This window comes from Egretta garzetta, unplaced genomic scaffold, assembly GCF_000687185.1.
Source record: "Egretta garzetta isolate BGI_Z169 unplaced genomic scaffold, ASM68718v1 scaffold369, whole genome shotgun sequence".
Classification (NCBI taxonomy): domain Eukaryota; kingdom Metazoa; phylum Chordata; class Aves; order Pelecaniformes; family Ardeidae; genus Egretta; species Egretta garzetta.
In genome coordinates, this window is record NW_009260837.1 from 2924680 (window position 1) to 2949211 (window position 24532).

At 41.0% G+C, this 24532-nt stretch overlaps 1 protein-coding gene across 1 annotated transcript in view; it reads right to left on the reverse strand.

Moving 5' to 3' along the window:
• PARD3 (par-3 family cell polarity regulator) overlaps positions 1-24532 on the reverse strand; it is a gene marked incomplete at its 5' end in the record, with an annotated part of 308728 nt that overhangs the window by 277932 nt on the left and 6264 nt on the right. The window contains one exon of the mRNA XM_009647030.2: positions 600-778. Within this exon, the coding sequence (XP_009645325.1) occupies positions 600-778 (179 nt within the window). The remainder of the gene's footprint in view (positions 1-599; positions 779-24532) is intronic.

Below are 24532 nucleotides of genomic sequence, written 5' to 3' on the forward strand. Positions count from 1 at the left end.
CCTGCTGACTTCTCTAGCTAATAATGCAATTCATGTAGAGATACTGAAATCATCTTGAAAAAATAAAGGAAAAAATACTCACTCTGCATTTCACTGTTTTAGTTTTCAAAACGTTATCAAGGAGAGTGAGCGTTTGCAACTTGTGGTTCGTATTACTTGAGTAATACCCCAGAAAGCCAAAACTAGCAATGCTATGTCAGAAAGACAGACCAGATCAGCTGTGGGCATGCAGATTATTCATTGACATTAGGGCTTCTATGGAGATCAGTAAAAATCACTATAGACATGACCTGTTTGCTTTCAAAGAAAATGCATGACAGCATGTAGGCCCTGCTTTGCAGATTAATGAGTAATCAGAGTTTCAACTACAGTTAATGGCAAAATCAAGTTCTTGGAGCCCCTGCTGTGGGAATCACTGAGTCTCCTGAGGGCAGGAGATGTGTGAGACAAACACTCCTCTGCTGCTGCTGGGGTTTGGTGGTGGACAAGGTCAGAAAACACAAGTTTAAATCAGGAGCGGGTGAGAGACAGACAAAACAACAATTCAAGATTCATATACATTTGTCATTCATTGGGTAAAGAGGGAGAAAGAAATATACCTTTCTTTCATGAGCACTGGGTACACCAGGGGTGTTCTGCTTGAGAAAGCCTGCTGTTGTGGACCACCTTGTAGGGTTTTTCCGTGAAGGCTCTTCTGACGAAAAATTTGTGTCACTTACAGAGGTTGAGAGGCCAATCAGTGCAGGGTCACTACTCCGTCGGACATGAAGAGGCATATCTAAAGAATAAAACAGACAGTAAATAAACACTGACTAGATTTAAAATGTTTTTCACATAAGAAAAATATTTTTTTCAAGCTCTGGATGGGTGGTTTTGACAAATGTGGTTTCACAGAGTAAAGAGTTATCGACCTCAACATAGTTCCTCAAGGACAAGGTCTGTTTCCTCAAAACCACAGCCTTGCCACTTGGCCACACAAGGAGAAAACAAGGCTAAACCAGGCTCTTTGGACCTAGCACTGCTCATTGGCTGTACATGTACAAACACAGCATCGCTATTATCTGTCGGTTGCCATGTAAAATAAAAAACAGCATAAGCTTGAACAAATAAGAGGGTAAGGTGACTTACAGGTATTTTAAAGAGCAAGTAGCCAAAGGCTTAAATTCAACAGCCTGGTGACAATTCAGGGGTAGCTAGGACAAGGCGTCCCCCACCCCACTGCCACGGCTGCAGCACGGGCACTGCCAGCACAACGTGGTTGCAAGAAGCTGCGCAACAGCTCCTATGCAGTGAAAGGCAGCCTGCTCACCTTCTAAAACATACTCTCCGTTTCCGTCTCAAAACTTACGGAAGTGACTGTTTTCTATTCTGCATTCTTCTTTTGCCTCTTCCTGACAGCTGAAACAAGATCTGTGCTGATTTACCCTGATTCCCTTAGCCTTCCAGCTGGCATGACTGACAGGAGAAAAATATTTTGTTAGCAATAAATGATGCAGCAGGCAGGTAGACTGATTGGGAGGAGAGAAGGTTTTTTAATATATGTAGAGGTCAAATCCATTCTGGAAACCTTGATGGCACATTAAAGTTAGTTTCTCTTGAAATACAACTTAATTTTTTCCAATTTCATTTATTATCCTACAACAAATATCCACACATCTATCGTCTCCTTGCCCAAACAGAAGTTTCATTGCCTGTATTTGCGACCTCTTAGCACTCTCCCACTCAGCATCGGAATGGAGGGGACGTGATTTATCAGTTGTGTTTCTCTTTACTGCTGCACTGGGAACCTTGAATGCAAAGTGGAAAAGGAAAAGGTAAAAGCCACGACACGTAAGCAGCGGAGTCACAGGGAAAGGCACACTGGCCAACACCTGAGAATGAAAACCGGGCAATTTTGCAATGATGAAACAGTTCCCGAGGAAGCTGAAGGTGCACATCTCACAATATGAGCAGGAAAACACAAGGACAGGAGTTTAACCAGTCTCAAGTTTTCGAATAGCTTTATGTTAATGCCACGTATAACTATTAAAACACAGAATCTTGTCTTGCATGGCATTGTAAAGACAGTGACCAATACCATAATTCATGCCACAGAGAAAATGTGTGAGGTTTTGGGGTTTTGTTTTTTTTAAACAACTAGGACTGGTGCTGCTGAGGCATGCACAAGTGTTACAGGATGAAACACCAACCGGTCGGTCTATTTCAAGTCTACCCTGGTACACAAGAATAACAGAATTAATTTATGCTTCTTCCCACAATCGCTGTACTATTCGTCTTTCTTTTGAAAATTCTGGGGGTTTATTATTTTCATAACAAAAATATTCACAAGAGTTAATTTCTAGCAAACAAAATGTTTTCCTTTATAAATATATACATTTGTACATATTTACATATGGATATAACAGAAGTAGAAGTAATTAAAAGAATATTTCAGGAAAGAACACTAATTACAGAGAAAAGGATTTATGGTCTGAGTTAACTCTCCTTCGATTTTGATTACTCAGTATATACTCATGAACTCAGAGGGGTTTTTCTTTGATTGCTTTGTCTTCAACTACTTCAAGGTTCACGAAGCAGCTGAAGGTAAAGCCTCTCATTTCCCCCTAGGTGGCAAAGAGAATAACAGCGTGCTCCCCGATGGCCAGAGCGCCCTGTGACAGAGGGGCCCCAGCTGCAGCCCCAGCCACGGCCCCACAAATGGAATGAAGTGACCCACTCACAGCGGCGCCTGCGCTGCTGTTAGCCCTGAACGTAGGCTCGCAGTTATTAGATTAGCCCGGGCAAGAAAGTGGCTCTGTAGTATGCAGTGCCGCTGAAGAAAAACACCAATCTATATTTGTTCCAAGCAGCAGCCCGTGCATATTATCCCGTTTGCCTTAGCTCCCCACCCTACAACAGAGAATTACAATTTTCAAACATGAGTTCACTTGCTCCTTATGCTCGTATATCTATATATAAGCACGGCGATAGCAAAATGTTCTTGTATTTTTACACCCTTTCTTCAAATTACTTGACAAAACAAAAGTTCAGTTGGGTGAACTTCTGTAAGAAGAGAAGCCAAACTGCCAACAAAGAACGGGAGGAAGAAACTGGAACTCAAGTCAGCACTTCTGGAGGCGAGCGAGCAATTCTCCCTGCCTTGCCTTTGCTCTGTAGCAAAAACCCAACAGTTTGCACCATGCAAACTAGCAGAGACTTTTCACAATACAGAAAAAGTTAATTATGCAATGGAATTCCCAAAGATTAATATGCTCCAGAGAAAACATTAATGTGAGAAGTTTCTCTACAAAATCTATTCACTGATGACCCATTTCCTTTTAGGAAGGTTAGTTATTGAGGTATTTTCAGACATTTATTGAACATTTCTCCAAATCTTTTAAAAAAGAAAAAAAAAGATATTCTGTCAATACAAAGATACAACGTGATCGATTCTAGTCTCTTCTCCTGCAAATGGAAAAGTGATTTGTATTACTAACCAAACTTCATAATAAAATGAATGATAAAAGATAGTAATTTGGGTGTGCTGGATCTATGTATTTCCAAGTTAAACTAGAAATTTAAACATGCCATAATTTTTTTTTTAATTGCTAGAATAGAACAACAAGGACATGGAGCTACCTCTAGTGTATGCTGCTTGACAATGGTCAATACCACTCCAGGTATTTATCCAAGAATTAAATCTCATTTGCACTATATTAACCGCAAGTTGTAAATACAATATCCTGCATTCTTGTCTCCAATTCTATTCTGAGAGACCATTCTAACTCTTTTTTGATACTCTCCATTAAAACAACAACAAAACAGAATATATTGGACAGATTTTTCTACCGATATATCGTTGGTTACAATCTTCTGGTTTACCTGAATTTACAGATTTGAAGAGGATATACTTTGAAATATTAAAAGGAAAATCAAAGGAAAAGAACTTAATAATTAAACCACAAGATGAAGTACGCATGGGACCGATGCAATGTCACTGATTCCAGGATGATGGCTGATACTGTTTGAAGTCTGTGGTTTCTTTGAAGAGTGGATAAAACAGCAATGAACTCTAATCACAAGGCTTCAAATTCTCTGTGGCACTAATGCACTGTAAATATTGATTTGCTTCTGCAGCTAAGGTGCCTTTTAAATAAGCACTTGAAACAGTAAATCTAATAAGGAATTACAGGAAGTTTTAAAAGTCTAAGAATTAAGGAAAAATTAAATTAAAAATCATGAAAGTTACCACTAACTCAGTTTTTGTGCCACATTCAAGGACTTGAAGTATTCAGCAACGAGTCCAATACTGTAACTTCAGGAAGAATTATGTGTGACAGAGAATCCTATTAAGTTATGTATATAGCCACAGTTCTGCTAGAAAATGGTTATTTGTAGGATAACTCCAAGCTGGATACCAAAATGCTCACATTCATAATCATGAAATTCTGACTGGAACTCTCATTTTATTAAAAGCAACAGCAGTTTCACTATAAATTATAAAAACAGCCAATATACATTTTATAACCATCTTTAAATGTTAAGAACACAGAGCTATACCTTTCCTTCCTGCCAGCAATTCCATTTTTATTTTAAAAGGGTCATCACCTTCTCTGATTTTCAAATATGCTCACGAGCAAAAGCATTTGAGGATCTGGCAAATTTCATCCATAAAGCTGAATGTGTCGTTCTGCACGCAGGCATTCAGCACAAAGGATGGTGGTCTCCGAGCAGAGCTAATACATACCTTCCCATACCAATTTCCTCTCAGATGTCAGTTTGGAGGGCATGACTAGAAAAATACACACATATATTTATATAGCATAGCCAAGACAATTTTACTCTGAAGATTTCAACTGCTGTTTCAGCTCCTCAGTGCCACTGTCAGCTTGCACAGTTTGGTGTGCAGTGAATTTAAGGCACAGAAATGAAAAATGATCTTATGGTCATTTCTGGCCACCTCACACAGACCATCAGGCCCGTGACTGATGAGTAGACCTGAACAGAACTTCTCCCCACCCTTTATACTCCAGAGTCTTCTCTGGGAAAATGATGATTCAGTAAAACAAACAAAAAAACTCCTGTAGGAATGTATATATGTCGAGGTGTGGTGTATATGCTTATGTACAGAGAGCCTACCTCAGCACCGAGTCTGAGGTTGGGAGATAGAGACTCAACAGCTTTCCTGCTTGTGTCGCCCATCCAGCTCATCGTACCACTCAAATCCTCATCCGGAGTTCAAGGGGAAGGATGAATCAGGGTCATCCTGGGGCTCAGGAAAGCAGGACTGCTTCTTTCACTTGAAGTACTTGAAACTACAAGACAAGACTTTGTCTATATTTAACTGAAATAGCTTTAAAAAAATATTTAGATTAGCCTTGAGTTTCACACTCCAGCAACAGCTCCCTGAACTCTGGTTCCAATTACAACAGGTTCAGTCCAGCTCCTCATTCCACTCAGTTGGTCACAGCGAGAGCCAAACATCCCTTGTGACCTTTGAAAGCTCAAATCCCCAAATTGGTTCAACTTTCATTCTGGCAAACCTCTCGAGACAAGATGATAGTAACTTCCAAAGACCACTGAGGCTGTTGTGGTTTAAAACCACACAGGTTTTCAAAGCTTTTTCTCTTCAGATAGAAGAAACACAGTTGGAAACAAAAACCAGCTGATTGTGAACTTACCTACAAACTGCATTAAACCCCACCAGCAGCTAACATATGCCACCACTTCTTGAAAAGATTAACAGTGCAAATCAAATGTAGCCATCTTGAATTAGAAAATTAAAAATATTGTAAGCATAAGCAGTTCAAAGAGGTGAAGAACTACTCCCCAGACAACTGCATGACCCGTCCCACAGATGCAAACTCAGGCGTGCTATACGGAGGCAGCTGCTGGGAGGGATGCTAAACAGTAGCACTGCAAAGCTACCACCAGTTGCAGTTCTCTTCAGAAACATTCTTTTGGACACATCAGCAAAGGAAGACGACATATACACACCACCAATTCTCTCCTCATGGCCCAGAGCGGTATTTTTCTCTCCCCTAGAATCCATTTGACTTTTAACTTATGATTATTTAATAAAAGAATTTGCAGCACTTCCCAAAGTGAATACTCTTTATGTGGCTAAAATATTTAGAATTTTTTTTTTTCTGAATTTGTATTATTTTCCCCAAGTTTATCCTCCTGCTACTAGTCACTACTCCCCTTCACTTACAAAACTATGTTTCATGTGTCACCGACAATTACAGCATTTCTCCCCTAAATGGTGCCGCGCAGCACATAACTTCACCTCCTCCTCTCTTAATTCTCTATTGCTGTTCATTTTTGTAAATATTATTCTGGTCTTAACATGTTCAGAAGACACCCAGAATAGTGTATTTCTCTTACGAAATACCCTCAGTGCTGTCTTACAAGGAGCACCCTCCCTGTCTTTTTTTGAACTTTGACGCTAATACACAGTCAACAATTACATTTGGGTATTTTACTGTCATGGTATCAATCCAGACCATCCACAGAAATCCTAAAACTTTTTTCTATAGCCTCACTTCAGCATCTTTGTCTTGTTAATTAAAGTATATGTTCAGTTTAGATCAATATTCTTATACCTTAGCGTTTATTTATTCAGGAAGAATTAAATTGTATTTTTCCAGTATGTGTACTACATCTCTATTGGGTTGTTTATCTTTCCTCCATTCGTATTATTCTCCTTTCCTAGCTTATCAACATATGGAAATGTAATGAACATACTATTTGCAGTACTGCTTCTCCCAGATTTAAAGATGTTAAATAAACCCAAAACTAACAGGAAACCTCATGACACCCTACTGGACAACAATCTCTAGACTAAGTGCCTCCCTTTTAAGATTTCTTTTCTGATTTTCAAATCATACTGAAGTGTTTATGTTCACATTAACTTGGAATTTCCAAGACACTTCAATTTCTATCAAATGCTTTAACATCTGCAAATATTACATCAATTGTGCATCATTCACCTACAAATGACAACTATCTAGCGTTCACGACTCTCCCTTTCAGAATTACAAGAAAGCTTAGGATGACACAGTCTAGATAATTAGCATTTGTCTACTTGAAAATATGTTTATGCTTAAAAACGTCAACTTCTAAAATGAATTTCTCTACATTCAGAACTCTTGGTTAAATAACAAGACTGCCATTCCCCTTACAGATTAAAAAAAATCATTGTTAACTTCACACAATTCCAGATATTTATAACTACTTCATGTACAAACCAACTGTTTGCAGTTATTCTTCTCGCTATTCATCTTCAAACAACAGCTTATGTGCTTCCTCACAGATACATTTTCAATGTTATCAAATATTGTTCTCTGCTTTCTTATTTCTTTAGCTTTAAAATGGCACATTTATAAGCGTTTGCACATGAAAATCATGACAAATCACAATTATTCTGTTTTCCTCATACCACTGCCCTGTGCTGCCAGAGATCTGGCAGGCAGCCACACGAGGAGCGGGGCAGAGGCTGTACCACGGCACTAGAAGGGCACAACGTGGTCCTAGCAGATGGCAGATGAACCAGGCACGTAGTAGGACTCCTACTCTCAGCCTGCAAAACCTGACAGGTTTGCACATGTCCCTAGCCACCGCATCAACTTAAGAGTAAATACACTTGGGTGAGTGAGATGCACAAACAGAACTCCACTGCATGCTTGCGTACCTTTAAGAAATACAAGACACAATCAAAAACGACTCATAGAAAAGAACAAACCTCTCTGGAAGAATGGATGGCAGTGGAAAGAATGCAACCAAGCCACCAAAAGAAAAAGTCTTCTTACAAAGCAAAAGAAAGAAGAAAAGTCCTTATCTTCTTAGTATTATTTTCAATTTCTTTTAATAGAAACTAAATTTTCCTTTTTCCCAACCATGACTGCTCAATTACTTTGAAATTCAAAAATAAGAAAACATCAACCTGCCACAGTTATATTTTAATAATGAGGTTATGTTAAATCCTTATCTTGAAAGGCCTTTACAATAACAATCTTCCTTCTATTTCTCTAATATTCTTTCTTCTTACTTTTGAATACTGAGATCCAGGAGGAAAAAGATGATTGCACCTTGAAACTCAATTTACTTAGACACTGACTTTTAAAGCTAATTAGAGAAGGATCTTTAAAACTGAAATTAAAATTTAATTACCTACACCCTCTCTGTCTCCTTTCTCTGGGCCTTTTTCTAAAATGCAAATATCTTTGCATGCCAAAAGAAAAGACAAAAATGTCAGATCTTACAAATGTTCTACTCATCTCTGTCAAAAAATTATGTCTCAGTACGTTTTAATGAGCTGCAGTCTCAGTTTTTTGGGTACATTCTTCACGGATTTCCTTAAAACATGCTGGATCATGTCTTTACCTATTTTCACACTACTGCTACAAATCTAAGAAAAATGCACTTCTAGTCCCCCAGATGTTACAAATTTTTTGCAGAACACCATCCCACTCACTACTTCTCCAAACACTTGCATGACAGCACAAGCAACATCAACTTTGCTACCGCTGAAGTTTTTCTGCTTACATCAAAGATCATGCCTCACTAATAAGACTCTGATTGATATTGTTATATTATAATGAAGACACTGTATTTTGTATCTGCATTCACAAGTCATTTTGCAGTGCAGGCAAAGGTTTGCAATGGCAGGAGCAAATTCCTAGCTGCTTTGAGTTGGTAGGGCTTCGCCCCCCTGACACAGGAGGGATGCTGGCAAATACCTTTCTTACCACAACTTTGAAAAATCCCCTGAAACTGAATGGTGATATTGCTCCTGTTGGTGAACATAATGCAGTGATGTGAAAACTGTGGATTATTTGTGGTCAAAATGCTCTGGGTATGCTCAGAAAGGCTCACTTAGAGGAAGAAGTTTGCAACTTTTTCCTGGACAGAAGGGAAGAAATATAGATGCAACGGTAGGATTTAGATTGTAAGGACTGTAGATTGAAGAGCTCCGTCGGAGAGAACCAGGAATGATACAAATGTGTGTAATACACATCAGTGAGTTTAAGCTGGAGAAAACCTGCTGTGGTTGCCAATGTTGTGACCCCCCTTCTGGTGCCCACACCATCACCATGCCTTTATATGAGGAAAAGGGGTGGGCAGAAGTGCCATCACTTCAGTACTGGGTATCACGGGTTCAGAACTACTTGTCAGCCTATATCCATTTCTGACTTAGACTAGAATTAACTTTCTATCAACATCTGTTGCCGACACAGCCTCGTGCATCACTGCGTCACCTCATATGTGCAGGTATGTGTGTGATTAGCAAGAGACTTGTTGTTACACAAGTCCTTACAAAGCTGGTATGGGAATCTCTCTCCTTCCCTACTCTCCATCTGAACCTAATGCCGCATCCACTGGCTCATGAATTATGGCACTAATTGGCTTTTCAAAAAGGTAATGGTCTGCACTGCCCCAGAGGGCTGCAGAGCATCCGTGCTGCCCATCAGCATTGCCTCCGCAGCTCCTGCCCCGCAAAGGAAACCCTTCCCACCGGCCATTTCCGGGGCAAGCAGCAAGGAAATGAAAACCTACGGCATTTCCACAGGGGTTTAGAAGGGGAAAAAAACCATCCAAACTTCTGCACGAGTAAAGACATCACAACAGGACCATCATGGAGTAGTCCAGTGATTAAACAGGGTATGGTAAATAACAGGCAGCAGTGGGATGCTAGCAGTATCTTAACTATGTGAACTGTGAACAAGATGTGTATGACCACCATTTACCCCGGTTATGTTTGAATCGGTGAGGGAAGAGGTATTTCTTTGCCAGTCATCAGATGAATACTCCATCTTTGAAAGTGTTCGGCCGTTAACCTGGCAGACCTCCACATTTCTGTGGCGCAGAACCTCCTCACCGTGGAGCTGGCACTGGGCACCCAGCCTCTCCTCCCCGCAGGCTGGGGAGAGCACGGCTGGCTCCAGCCTCGCTCCACTGCGGAGAAGTACAGGAATCATCAAAAACCCAGCTGGGGGGTTTCTGAGATATAAAAATGATCACTTACATCCAGCTCGCAGGCCACTGCCAGACTGGACGAGGCAAATATTCTGGGATATTAGTACCTCGAGGTGGATCTGAACCTGTGCTACCCAAAATCCACACAGCTTTATTACAGAATTTAGACAGATTTTTAACTGAAGCATAATAGTTACGACAACCAAGAAAACTTGGCTACAATAATTTTAAAGGGGATTTTTTGGTCAGAAATTATCTGTGCATGCACTTGCATAGCTATACACACAAAATCTAAAGAAAAAAGAACGTGTGGGAGGGAACAGCCTCTACTGCACACTACCGAGTTTCCAACATGGGAAAAAAAAAATTACAACTAACATCTATAATAAGATAGAGTGAGCATAGTCCTGAGCAACTATTAAAAATTGCTAACAGCTTCTGCAAATTTAACGGCATTTGTTCTTGTTCCCATGACAGAAACATTTACTAGAATTATTAGAAACATGTTGGTAACATTCATGAAACACGCTCTCATTTAAAGTGTTATCAAATCTCTGCGAGTTAACGTTTCACTGAGCTCATCTCTGCCGCTGATGACCAAGAAGGGTAAAAGATCTCAAGCAGAACTAGGAAAAGGCTGTGTCATGCCACTCCACGTGCTCAGATAGACAATTTTAAGCAGAAGGCTCTTCTGCATGCAGGGACTAACACAGCTCAAAGGCAAAGCACAGAGCATAAAAATCTCAAGAATATTCTTTTCTGTCATTCAACTACAAGTATCAAGCTGAATCCCCAAAGATAAATCAAGTATTTGCGTGTTTAGGTAATGAGATGAAATGCCACCAGCCCTCCTCATCCACAGGGGATGCACGGCAGCAGAGCTGCCACGCTCATGACATGGGAGGGCAGACAGCGTGGCCCCCTGCAAAAAGATGCAATGCTGTGCCTGACCTTTCATCGGGGGTAGGTTGGAGAATGGTCTGGGAGGCTGCGAAGTTTGGGGGCTACAAAAACTTAATGGCATCCAAACAACCTCCTTCCAATTACATGAGTGGGGAATAAGAAGCTCCAGCTATCAGCACAACATGCTGAAATCTTCTCATTAACTCTCAAGGTTAAAGATCACTTTCTGCAGTAAACTCCAGTGTTCCCAGTAGCCAAATAGGGAGTAAGGCAATTTAGACTACATTGGAAGTTGTTAGTTAAATTGTTCAGATAACGCCCACAGTGGGACAATAAAACAAAGCATCCGCTGCTCTCCAAGGGGTGACAGACCAGACATCTTTAATTCTTCTTATATTATAATAGTAAACTATATTCCCTTCTTTTTTAAAACCATGCGTAATGAGTAGTAGGAGACTTAGCTGCTGCTTGAAATGTGCAAAGTTGAGCATTCCCATCTATCTTTACTTGTACTTTACAAAGTCCCTTACAACAACAGCAGGGAGCCTGAATCATTCTCGTCTGGAAATGTAAAAAATTTTCTACACCTTGGAGAAACTTTGGCAACCTCTACCTTTCTTTCTTCTTCTTTTCCTTTCCTCCCTGCCCCCCCACAACTCTGGAAACATGCAGTTACACTGTGTGTTTAATTACATACCTCTTACTTTTTTTATTTCACATTGCCAAGGCTAAAGAGAGTCAAAAATTATTCTTAAAAGTTCAAAACGAAGAATAAGCAAATACAAAGAACCTCAGCTGAAATTCAAAAAGGAATCTCACTACATGAAAGTCAGTTCACGAATCAATGACTTTTCATGCTTGCAGTTGCCAGTTTTCGTTATAATTTGTGATTGGTTCTAGCCCAGAGATGAAGATCATTTTTCTTAGTGGAGAAACAGCTTTAGCCAGAACTAACAGAAGATATTTACTGAAATACTATGGTATATACTTTGTGCCAGAATTTGTCAGGTTCCCAGCAGCTAACTTTTCCAAGCTGTCTCCACACCACCAGCCTCCCTCCTTGTCTCATCCTAGAATGTGCTACAACAATGTGAAATATCTGCAGACAGAAAGGGAACATGAGGTGGACACATTCTATTTATTACTAATATTTAAAAATATATTACTAATTTTATATATACTATTAAGGAGTTTTCATTCTGTTTCGTTCTTCAAAGGAGATTAATTAAGGTATTTATTGTTCTGCAGCCCAAAATGTATTGATGCACTGAAATGAGAAAAGGAGGGGGCAAACTGTATGTTACTTGGTCCTCTTCCATCAGATCAATAATTGGAGGCTGTTGCTTGAACAAGAGGAATCCCAAAAGATTCAAAGGAAAATCAATAGCCCAGGACAGGACATCCAGGAAAAGCCCTGCAAGCAGTCTGTTGGACAAGAGCAGTCTGCAAAGCCGTTCCAACAGACTGCATTTTGCACAGAGCAGAAGAAAAGTGCTGTTACAACTGATCTGACAACTGTCTCCTTCTGCACCTGAACCCGGTTAAGTGCCTCATGCTACTACTACATACACCCTGTGCTCCCCAAGGTCCCCCTGCCAAAAGACGACAAGCTGGCAAAACCTCTCCAGAGGATGGACAGAAGAGAAACAGAGGAACAGCAGTCCCTCCAGTCCACGTAAGGCCATGGCCAGGGTGCCTGCATGCGGGCTGACGGACAGTGTACTCATGTCCCCAAGTGCCACGCACCCGGACACAGTCCCTGCAGTGTCCAGGCTAACAACCCCAGCCCATGAGAAAAATACATGTGGGAGTAAAGCAGGAACATGGAAGGGTCACTGTCCATCCAACTGTCAGCACTGAGATCCAAAGGAGGAGCTGCCTTTCTGGATGAGTGCCCAAGCTGCACTTTGATGCCACAGCCAGGATGTAAAGGACAACTGTGTGACCATTACAGTGACCAGTCCTCTGCATCCATGGGCTTCCCCTACCCACCTGGTAGCTCCACATCTGTAAGATGCTGTTGCTACAACCAAAAATAAAATTCACTCTAATTATATTTTTTAAGTTAAGTTCTCCACAAAGGTTCTGTGACATGCAATTCAGGTATTTTCCACTTCTCAAAAAGAAGAAAGTTATATTGCATAACCACTAAAAGAAAGCCACAGGAGGAGAGAGCCATCTCCTGTACTGATGGAGTTATTTCGTTAACCTGAGAGCAATGGATTTTAGGTAATAAGTCTTAGTACCATCATTTTTATCTTACATTAGAATTTAGAGAGCTTTCTGGTATTAAGATCTCCCTAGCATATTGATTTTTCCATCCATGCATCCTTATGAGGTTTGTACACAGCACCTGGACATTCACAGAATAAACACGGGGAAGATGTACAAACGACTGCAAGTAGAACATCCATGGGCTCTCGTAGATCATCAACTCCTCTGCATCAAGCAGTCAATGTGCTTCTAGCAGGAAACCGCCTGTTTTTTGAAGTGCTTAGTTCAAAATCTGAAAGTTGCCTCTAAGAAATTGTTCATGTATATTTTCCCAAACTATTTTTACATTAAACGTGGTGTTTCTGACAAAAAACTGCTTTACTGTTTAATAAAAGTAGCTATCTTAAGTTTCACATAAAATAAGAGAGCAGAAAAATAGCTTATCGTTCTTTAGTTACTTATGTTTATGTAATCTCTGAAGGCAGAGTATTTTAACAACTAAGAGAGTTAGTACATTTGATATTTGAGATGTCAAAAAATCTACCACATTAAATAATATCTGAGATACTTAGCATCACTGCAAATAAAACAGCTATTTAAAACAGAGAACCCCATGCAGATGTTTTTTAAGGTCACCCCAGCGCAAAAGTAAATTTGTATTTGTACAAACACGCATCTGTTTTAGTTGGGATCTTGTCTGTACAGAAACTGAAATATTATCTTCCATATTCACATAAACACTGAAGACATTTCTTAAATGTTTCTGAAACTAAATAGCTTTCTGAGAACAAATTCATTACTTTGTGTTTCTTCTCTGGAATTTGTAAAACTATTTTAAAAGTCATTAATTCATTACATAGTTCACTTTTGTGTCTCTGATGAGATTTTAAAGCATTTGAAAATACTTCCAAAGGACGTTTAACACTCTTCCTCTCAAAGTTCAAATTTAGGAGCAGAGAAAATGTATCCATTGGTCACGCAACACAGATGCAAACTGCAGACCTCCTCAAAAGCTTTAAAAAGTGAGCCAGCCCAAAGCGCATGTGGGAATCAAGTCTGAATCTTAATAATGGAGGGTGTCCCCTCCCCTCCACAGCAGAACATTTCTAGGAGAGGGGCTCTTCATCATGCAAAAGCCAGCAAGAGGAAAGGCCACTCGTGGAGGATCAACTCTTGGAGGCAGGCCTTGCAAAACACGTTGCTGCAGGACAGGAGGGCAGCTTGGGCTGCTCCCCGCTCAGCATCAGGCCCCCCTCACTCACCTCCCCTAGGTTTTATCCATTCCTGAAATCTAAGCGTCCTTGTACTTTTTATGTGATTATTATGGCAATTCTAACATAGGACATATTAAAATAAAACAAACAGGTGTGTTTGTTTCTTCTGAGATTACCAAAAAAGTTTGCATACAGCAAGGTTGCTCACACATTCCTCAGAAGCAATTCGGCTATCTCAAATATGACTGTTTGGGGTTGGACTAGATGATCTCCAGATGTCCCTTCCAACCCTTGCCAGTCTGTGATTCTGTGACTACTGGACTAAAAAGCACTGATCAAGTGTCATCACTTTTCCTGTTTCCACGTAGCCAGAGAGAAAAGCAGTTACACACCTCCATGAGCTTTGGTGCTCCTCTTCATCAGCAGCACCTCAGCAGGTCTGGGAAGCAGATACATGGAGAGGAACAGGAGCCAAAACCACCTAAACCCACGCTCATTCAGACGCCCATGCTCCTCGCTCCTGGTTGGCACAGGGACAGCACTGGGACATTGGGTCTCCTTGGCCTGCTAAAGCCAGGAGACCGGGAGAGACAGAAATCGAGAGACAGGGGGATGCTGCTGCTCAGCATATCTGTAACTATAGGTAGGTACCTGCTCTACAACTGCCTGGCAGGAGGCTGTAGTGAGGTGGGGGTCAGTCTCTTCTCCCAGGTAACAAGTGAGATAGGACAAGAGGAAATGGCCTGAAGAGGAAATGGCCTGAAGTTGTACCAGGGCAGGTTTAGATCAGATATTAGGAAAAATTTCTTCTCTGAGTTATCAGGCACTGGAACATGCTGCCCAGGGACATGGCTGAGTCCCCATGCCTGGAAGTATTCAAGACAGGTGGATGAGGTGCTTAGGGACATGGCTTAGTAGTGGACAGGTACGATTGGACTTGATGATCTTAAAGGTCTTTTCCAACCAAATGATACTATGGTTCTGTGATCACATACTAAGGAGTAGGTAGAGCACACACCCCACCGGGTCACTGACTCGCACTGGGCAGACACCCCCACCAGACAGCCGCTCGCCATGCCCCCTTCTGACCACAGGGGCTTTGCAACCCTTGTCCCTGCGCACACTTTGTGCTTGAGTCCTGTGATGCGGCCAGAGAGGACAGAAAGCCACCGTGCCACTAAATGGAGCTTCACGGCCCCATTCCTGAGGCGGGTTAACAATTTTGTTTCCCTTTTCATTTCATAGCAGAGGAAAAGGGAAGACCTGGACATCACACGCTTTGAATTACCTTCTGTGGGATTCACCTGGAGATGACTAAAGAAATACAAGCTTCACCTGCAAAAATATAATATTAAGTTTTTTAACAAAATATACTTTTGCAGATCTTGCTACCAAGGAAAAACCACCTCCCTGGGCCCAAACTGTCCTTGCATGAACAAAACAAACTCAAAAGATTACTGGATCAAAATTCACTCAGCAGCACGAGGCTAAAAAATGCTGATTTACTACGTGGTAGTTTGCTTGTCTAGCCTTTCCAAACAGCAATCTAACATTCATGTGAGGACAGAGAGAGGGAAAATTGCTGCCTAAGTGGCAGGTTTGTTATTGTTTGAAAATTCTAAAGAGTTCACTAGAAACTTCTAAAAGGAGCATCTCTAATTCCCCGAAATTACTGATAATCGGCCAAGTGAATGGAGAACAATTATGAAGAAAATTGAATGCTTCCACACGCCAATTTGCTGTATATCCTGAATTAATATTGCATAAGCATTTTTAGTCTCTTGCTGTAAAAGCAAAGGGATAAAAACCTAGGCCCACAGGCATTCTTGCACAGCTTTCCTCACAGAATTTTGTATCATCATCGTTTTTGCATTTTGTAATCATATTTTGCATCTATGTGGTGGCTTACATTTTTAATCTATTTTCCTTAAAAAAAAAAAAAAAGAAAAAAAATATCTGCAAGGTGAACTGTCTTCTGCTTTGAAGGTTCAACAATAAGCAGTCACGCGACAACAGCATGAAGCCCCTAATACAGCCAGAGATAGAAGCTGGGTTTTACTACTAATTAAGCCAGACCACACTTGAAGCTAGCGTTGCAAAATACAGTCTCGGGAATTTTTTGTGGTACAGCTACACCAGCAGTTGGCCATGAAGTATGGTAAAGAGAAGAAATACTCTGGGAAGAAAAGGGTTCAAGTCATCCATTTTTTAGCTGAGCCAAAACAGATCAGTTTCTGTTAAACGGCCAAGAAAGTGTAAAAATTTAAGGCAGAATTTTATCAGCCCCAATTTCCTGGGTGGCAGCTCAGTCACCAGCCAGTCCCACAGGAGAACAAGACCAGCCCAAGCCATGGTGATGGAACCAGATGCTGTCCATCTTTCTTAAGTCTGCACCAAAGAAGAGCTGAATCGTGGGGGGAAGAAAAAAAAACCCCAACCCTTTAAAGTGAATTTTCTCCTTTTTCTCCAAAAAAAACCAAAACAAAACAAATTTAAAAAAAAAAAAAACCAAAACCCACACCAAAAAACCACACTCTCCACCTACAAACAAAACAGGGTATGGATGAAGAGAAACGAGGTTGCTGGAGGGTTTGCAGGAGAAAAGGGTTAGATCATTAGACATTAGAGCAGCATAGCTGGAGAAGCGCAGGCTATGGCAGATGGGATGGGAAGACTACAGAACCGTCTGGAATGGACACTGTAAACAGGGAGAGAGTGCGCAGCTGGAAAAACTACACTAAAAAAAGAAAATGTTAAGAAAACAAACACAGAAGAATGTTAGAAGAGAAAAGCACAAGTCCAAGTATGCGAAGAATCATTCGCTAAAGACACTGCAGCACTATGGCGAGGCTCCAAACAAGCCTCATAACTCAAATCCTGAAGACACCCTGTGATCATCCTGTCAAACACCTATATAAGCCCAGGTACACTGTGCAATAATGTCTGCATTTAGTCTTTTAACTTCTGTTGGAAATACAGAAAAATATTGACTTTAATTTCAAGACTTCAGGAGACAGAGAATCCATCAAAGCCCCAGGACTGTCATTTTTAAAGCTCTGCAATTCAGTGAATGTCTTCTATGTCTGAGACATCCACAGTTTGTGTTTCAGGAAAGGTAATTCAAAATGTCATCATACACTTATACAAATCTAAGATTACACACAATACCATTTTTCATTTTGTGATTAACACTTGAGAAATAACAAAAGTGCAATCATGTGGGATTATCCTTCCCTTTCATGCCTTTAACTTTTTTTTGCAGTTTCTGGAATGGACCAGGTCTCAGATTCTACAGATAGTTTTACAAAGAGACAGAAAGGGAGAGAGGGAGGGCAGCAGAAACCTACCCACTTCTCTCTCATAACCATACATCATTTACATGGCTCCTAGGGTAATTGTTTATATGGCAAAGCAACATCAAGGAAACACTTATGTATTTTTATTTGTCCCCAGGGAGGTAAGTATTCCCTGCCACTAGCTCCTTTTTTTTTTTTTTTTTGTTCCCCTTTTCTTTTCTGATCCATGCTTCTTTGTTCTTTAATTCTTCATGCCTTTTCTTTTCCTTTCTCCCTCTGTTTCTGATCACAGGCTGATATGAAGTGGTTGTCTCCTTTCTAAAATTTCCATGAGGCATCAAGTTAACCCAGCTGCACCAGGCTCTCAATCTGGAAGTCAGCAAATGGAAACAGAAGGGCGGACCATCAAGTCACCAGCTAACCTCCTCTCGGGTTAAAGCCTCGTCCCCGCCACACACACTGGGCATCCCACATTCTGCAGCTTGATAACTACAGACAGAAAGCACGGAGCACACGAAGAGCCTTAATCAGCAGCCCTACCTTTGACACCTCCTCACTTGTTAAAAATGACTCTTCAGGTGTCTTAAAGCAAATGACAGAGAAAATAGTCGGGAAAAAATCCAGCAAGGAAACACAGAACAAACAATTCCTATTGCAGTGCAAGTGAAAAAAGTAAGAACATAGTTACAGATAAAATGAAATAAATCCATTTAATTTGGCTGATCACAGTGAAAATTAAACTCTAAATTAAGCACATGTATCTGTGAGTGAAAACTACCATCCATCTTGCTGAAACTGTGACTTAAGATCAAGAACTTTTTCCAAGGTAAGATCGAGCAAACACCATATTTTCTTTACACGTTGCATATGCCACTCTCTTAAGTTAAAAAAAAAAAAAAAAAAAAAAGGAGGAAAAGTGAAGAAAAAACACAAGTACAGATTTCCTTACAAAAACAATCACTTTTGATACAACACAAGATGCATTATTGGATTTAATTACTTACTAAATTCTACAAAACATGTGGTCAATGAAATGCCTTCCTCCCACAGAGGTCTGAAACTCTCTTCCTTTCTGAGGAAATTCTAACTATGTACCAATCTTATCTGCTTTCATACAGAAAACACTGAAAATCTCTTGTCCTAGAACTTGAGACATCTGCCAGATCTGGGAGGCATAAAGCAGAGAAAAACACAACTCTGATTCACAAGGACTCAGTGCCTGTTAAACACGATTGGATTTGCAGAAAAACCTTGAAAGCGCATGTACTCAGAAAGTATTTAAAACATCTGGTGAAACCTGGGTGAGGAGAGGGGTGAAAACAAGCTCGTAATATGAGAACAAATTAAAATACTTCATTAAAAATATTTTTCAACCTTAGTAAAAAATTCTGACTTTGAAAAAGAAAAATGGAAATGAATGGAGCAAAATCCTAGCCCTGGGAGAATTCAGCAACTGAAGCCGGTACACGGCATATACAGCACAGCACAAATTGCTCGCTATGAGTGAAGCTGATGTACTGCCTTGAGGGTTTGAGGAGTAATTTAATATTCAATTCAGCCAGTAATAAGAATCCCAAGCAAAGAATTCACATCCAGAAAATCATTCTGGTAAAATGCGGAATGAAGTAAGCTTGCTTATACCCCAGCAGTCACAGCCGGTAAACAGCGCATAAATACCGGTGTTACACTACTACGCCCAACTCACAGCCACTGAGAACTTTAAGGAAATTCTAATATAAAAGCAGAAATGTGCTTAACACGTGCACAAGCCGCACTCCTCCTCGAGCGCATCCCGCTGGGTGCGCAGCTGGGTGGCCATGTGCCACAACGAGCAGGCTGCAGGGGCCGACCCCGGCAAAGCGCCTGCTGCCCTGAGCACCGCTCCCCTGCCCGCAGCCAGGGCACGCTCCTGGGCACGGCCACCAGCGGCGAACCCGCTGCCTGCACCCTCGGGAGGGCAACTGCTCACTCCCGGCACCACCAAAGGCACAGCTCAAGCGCACGCCTTTTGGGAACTCTCACCTTCCATGGGCTTTCTGGATTTTCTGCCACCACAACGTACCACTGCACAGGTGAACTGCCAGGGACACACAGTGTAGGACCAACTCTTCAGCTAATGCAAGAAATATGCAGGCCAAGCTGTAATAAACAAACATCTACACATATTTGTAGAATCATAGAATCATCTAGGTTGGAAAAGACCTTTAAGATCACCAAGTCCAACCGTTAACCTAACCCTGCCAGTAGCTGCAGTTTCACTGAGGCTTTTTCACCCTTCACTTTTTGGGGGCTAGGGTTTTAAACAGTTCAGTTTTCTCCTCTTGAGCTACGCATCCCGCAGCCCGGGCCACTGCCGAAGTACAAAATAGAAATACAGCACCAGCAGTAATGGCAAACGGATTTCCCCCTGCCCTTATGGGTGGATGAAGTGAAAATACTCATTTCACTGTAATGTTACCCTTTGAGCAACATAGCACAGAGCTATGGGAAAGCAGGATTAGGAGAAGACTTTGTCCACTTATGGTTTATTACTTTAAAGGTGAACTTAAAAGAGGTAGAGGTAAATCACCTGCACGTACAATACTCAGAAATATTGCCTGCTATGTCAAACCAGAGCAGTAACTTTAGTCACTCACTTACTGGATATTTCTCACGGATAAATGTCATGCAGTTCATTTGAAAAAGCAGTTCCATAATTTTTTCACTGTGGCACTCCTAGTAAGCCCTTCATTTTTATTTATTTTTCCATGAGTCAAGAGCCCAACTAAAATTTTAAATAAAACATGAAGAGACTTCACTATACAAGACCCTTCAGATGGAAATCATCATGAAAGTCAGGCAGTGCTTGACCTAAAATCCCTCTGTCATCTAATGAAGGTCTTAAACATCAGAGCTTAAAATGAGTTGGAATAGAAGAAGCTAACATCATTTTTTTATTTGGTGGAGACAGCTTTCACATGCAGAAAGCATTTCTGAGGTTTCGGTTCCAAAAAGCCCAAAGGCAGAGGTATCAAAAGAGGACTTACCAAAAATCATGGAACTATGACTTGTGTATTGTATAGGGCTGCTTAACAAGGCAGGTGTGTCTCTTCATTAACTTATCAGAAACTGGTGAACATAATTTTATTCTTTCATAATTCATTAAAAATGAACTGCTAGCATTGCTTCAAATGTTATTTCATTTGAAACAGTCTCAGTAGTTGTTGCCCACCATTATTCTCCCTGCAGACCTGCAAAGGCTTTTACTTCAGGAGCCTATATTCGAGGATGGCTCCTTCAGTGCTCATTAACTCCACGTCATGCTTGTTCCCCCAGATTAAGGCTGGCTTTTCAGTGCCATGTGGTATGACCTGTTACGCTTCAAGGTCTGGGAACACGAGGCAAGAAAAAGTACAGCTGCGTCTTTGCAGAGGGCTACCCATTTGGAAGCAGTACTGCATAAAGTGCCTAGATACCTGTGTCAGGCCCAACGCAGCTGACACTGTTGGTTTAACCATAAATTTCATAGAGGTTTCTCACACCCAATTTTACACTGGGAAAAAAGCTAACATGGGACCATCGGCATTCATGACTGTCTATGACCCAAATATACTTCCCAAGCATAATTATGGCTGTGTAGAGTCTTCTCGGGGCCATGTAAAATTGCTCTGTGGGTCAAACTGAGAAGCTGTTGGCTTTGTAAAATGCCACTTAGCTTTTCTCTCCCAACTACACAAATGACCATATTTAAGGCAACTTCCTACTCCATTAGAAAAAAAAAAAAATCTTTCAAATCAAAATTCACTTTTACAGTGTGAGGCAAATCACACTCAGAATGGCATCCACTGGCATCTGTTTCAGAACTGGTCACCTCTGTTTCTCTCCCACCAATGGAGATGAGCCAGTGCAGCTAGTCTAGGCCATACGCTACCTCATCCTGAAATAAGCTGTAAAACAGGTCAGATGAATTCACCCTAAAGTTTCCATTCCTCTCCAGGAATGAGAAACTGGGCTGCCTCGAGAATTTAGCTCAGATGCAGGACCTGAAATCTGTTGATATTAACCTCATCTGCTGTGTCTGCTTTGAATCAGCTGTTGCCCAGCAATTGCCAAAGGAGTCCCAATTTTAATTCCAGTTGCGAAGAGCGCTGCGCAGAGAGCTGAATCAAATCCAACCCCTTGGGATAAGGTTTTAATGGCTGATCAAAGCTCGCTTTGAGAAACCTAGTCCCCAGCTCATATGCACAATTTCCAGAAGCCAACACAATAGCTTGGTATTGCTGTCTTTGTACACCCCTTTACCACATGCATCCAAGGAGTCGTACAAATATTTTATCTTAACCTAAGCACCACTTTTTGCTTTTGTTTGTAAACACACACGGTCCCCAACGCCCTTCCCACATATACAATCACTTCCAGTTTCTATAAATCCAAAAATGTTGACAGAATTAATTACCTACATCCATAACAGAGGCAAGAAACACAGACCTGGAACACAGCCCGAGTTCACATCCACCTCCAATCCCACACAGCCGAGCTCTGGCATCAGCCTGGGCGGTGAAAGCCACCCCAGCAAGGTGCCCGCTGTGTCACAGAGGGCGACCCCGTCTGCCCCCACAGTGTCACAGAGGGGGAGGCGAGGGGGCCCTGCCAGCAGAGCAGTCGGGGACACTGCGCCACACTCAGCCGAGCTGCGCTGGCCTCGCGCTTGGTCTCAACTCAGACTGGGATCCTGGGCTTAAGCCAGGCTTATCACCTCCATAGAATCCACAGCTATTGGGGCCCAAAATCTCCGGAGAAAATTTCTTCTAAATATATATGCTTGATTCTCACCCTAAATGCTTAATCTGCCCCTAACATGAACCCATGCCGTTTCTGAAGATGGAGCTCATCTTACACACACAATTCATTTAAGATTTACAACAAGAGATGGGTGGGAGAAAGAACAAATTTTATCTTTTTAAAGTATGAAATAAGGCATTAAATTAATGGAAAGTTATTTCTCATCCACTCTTTTATTTCTGTCTCATCTTTCAGTCCTTTTCAGTGCATGAGAGAGTAAATAAAAAACAAACTAAAAAAGAAGCCTATTCAACTAGCAGCCATCTGTCCCTGTTTCATCCCCCTCAAAAGAACATGTCAAAAGACATAGAATTTAAAGCAACTTTTTCCTAGTAATCACCAAAAGAGATGGTCTATCTCCAAAACACATCCCCGTCTGAAAAAAAGAGTATGTAAGTTCATACGCAGCAAATGCAGTAAAGAAGGGAGCAAGAAGATCCCTTGTGAATTAAGAACAAAAGCAAAGCAACAATGCTCTCACTGAAGGACAAGCCTAGCCTAATTAAGGATATACTTTAAGTATACTATCTTACAGCCTTGGGCTTCTGGTAAAAAATATCTACATCCTCCTTTGTTTAGGGGGCGAGGGTGGAGGCAGGCACTAGCTGTTGCACTGAACACGGGGCAGCCCTGCAGACAGCATGGCACAGAGCCCCTGGCATCGCAACACTCCACTAGCCCTACAACACCCTCTCCAGAAGACCATCCCACTTAGGACCGAGTGAATAATTAAGTACCTTTGACAAACTCTGCATCCTCTCCTGTTGGCAAATTGTCTGCAGGTAATTTATGTCAGTAGTCAACCCCCCTCAGAGACCAATGCTGTTGCCTCAAAGCAAAGCAAAATGCAGCCAAGATACCAGTTAACTCTCGCGGCCTGGTGGTTCTGGATATTAAGAATGCCTTGAAGCATACTGTTTTATCACATTTCAGAATAAGTACCTATAAATACTGCAGGAGGTTCTTAGAAACTGTTGGACAAAAAAAGTGTAATATGTACACGTGCTTCCATAAAGTAAAAAAATTCACAGGGCGGTTGTCTGTACTGTGAAAAAGCATTCCCTACTCATTTCAGATTCATGTTCCTTTGCCTTCACTGTGCTCCTTTTTGTTTGCTTACAACAGAACAACAAGAAATACAGGAGCAATCAAGAAATTATCTATAGAAAGAGTTATTACACTCATTGATACATGTGTAATGACAAACTCTTTCAAGTAAACAACTAGCTTTAACACAATGGGATTAAACCCATGACACCACAACACAATGGACTTGTGCAGCTACACTGTAGTGTTTCATTGGATAAAATGGCCTAACATTTTTGTATATCTAAAAATACAGTTCCCTTAAGGAAAAAGTTGCCTTTCATTTAAAGAAAGGGAAAATAAAACCCAGCACCATCACACATGCACATCGAAACATTCTCAGAATACAGCTGTGATTTCCATAATAGCTTCTTGTTCAAGTGATCATTAAATCTATTTAAGATGTCAAATTTAGACTAATATCCAAACCTGACTTCTTAAACTATTCAAATTCAATACTTCACATCCTCATAACCCTCCCTTATTATCTCTCTTGTACTACATTCTGTAGGTATGGTACAAAATACCACCAGTTATCAGATACAATACCACATTTTTATTACTTCCCATTATCAGTACTCAAAGACAGAAACCCTTACCATACGGAATGACATCTTGAAATGCCCCATGATTACTTAGGCTTCCTCTACAGAATCCAGCAAGTTCTAAAATTCTTTACTTTATTGGTTTTAGGGATTTTTTTTAATCCTACCAGAAGCTACAGTATTTTGCTTGATGGTATACCGAGAAGATTGAAGATATTAAAGGTTAATTTAGAAACTTAAGCAGTTTAAAATCCATTTGTTTTTACAAACGTGTCACGGCCTCATCAAAACCACATGGTTTTTAAACTGCTCAACAATCCCAAATTAACAGCAGAGCACTACGCTTGGAGAAAACACCAACTGGAGATCACTCAAGTCAGAACTGTGTTGTAGAAAGAACAAATTTAGCCTCATGGAAGAAAGCAGCACCTGGTAGTGATTTTTTGATTCAATAACTCTGGCTTTAGAACAATCACATCCTTGGTAGAGCTACAGG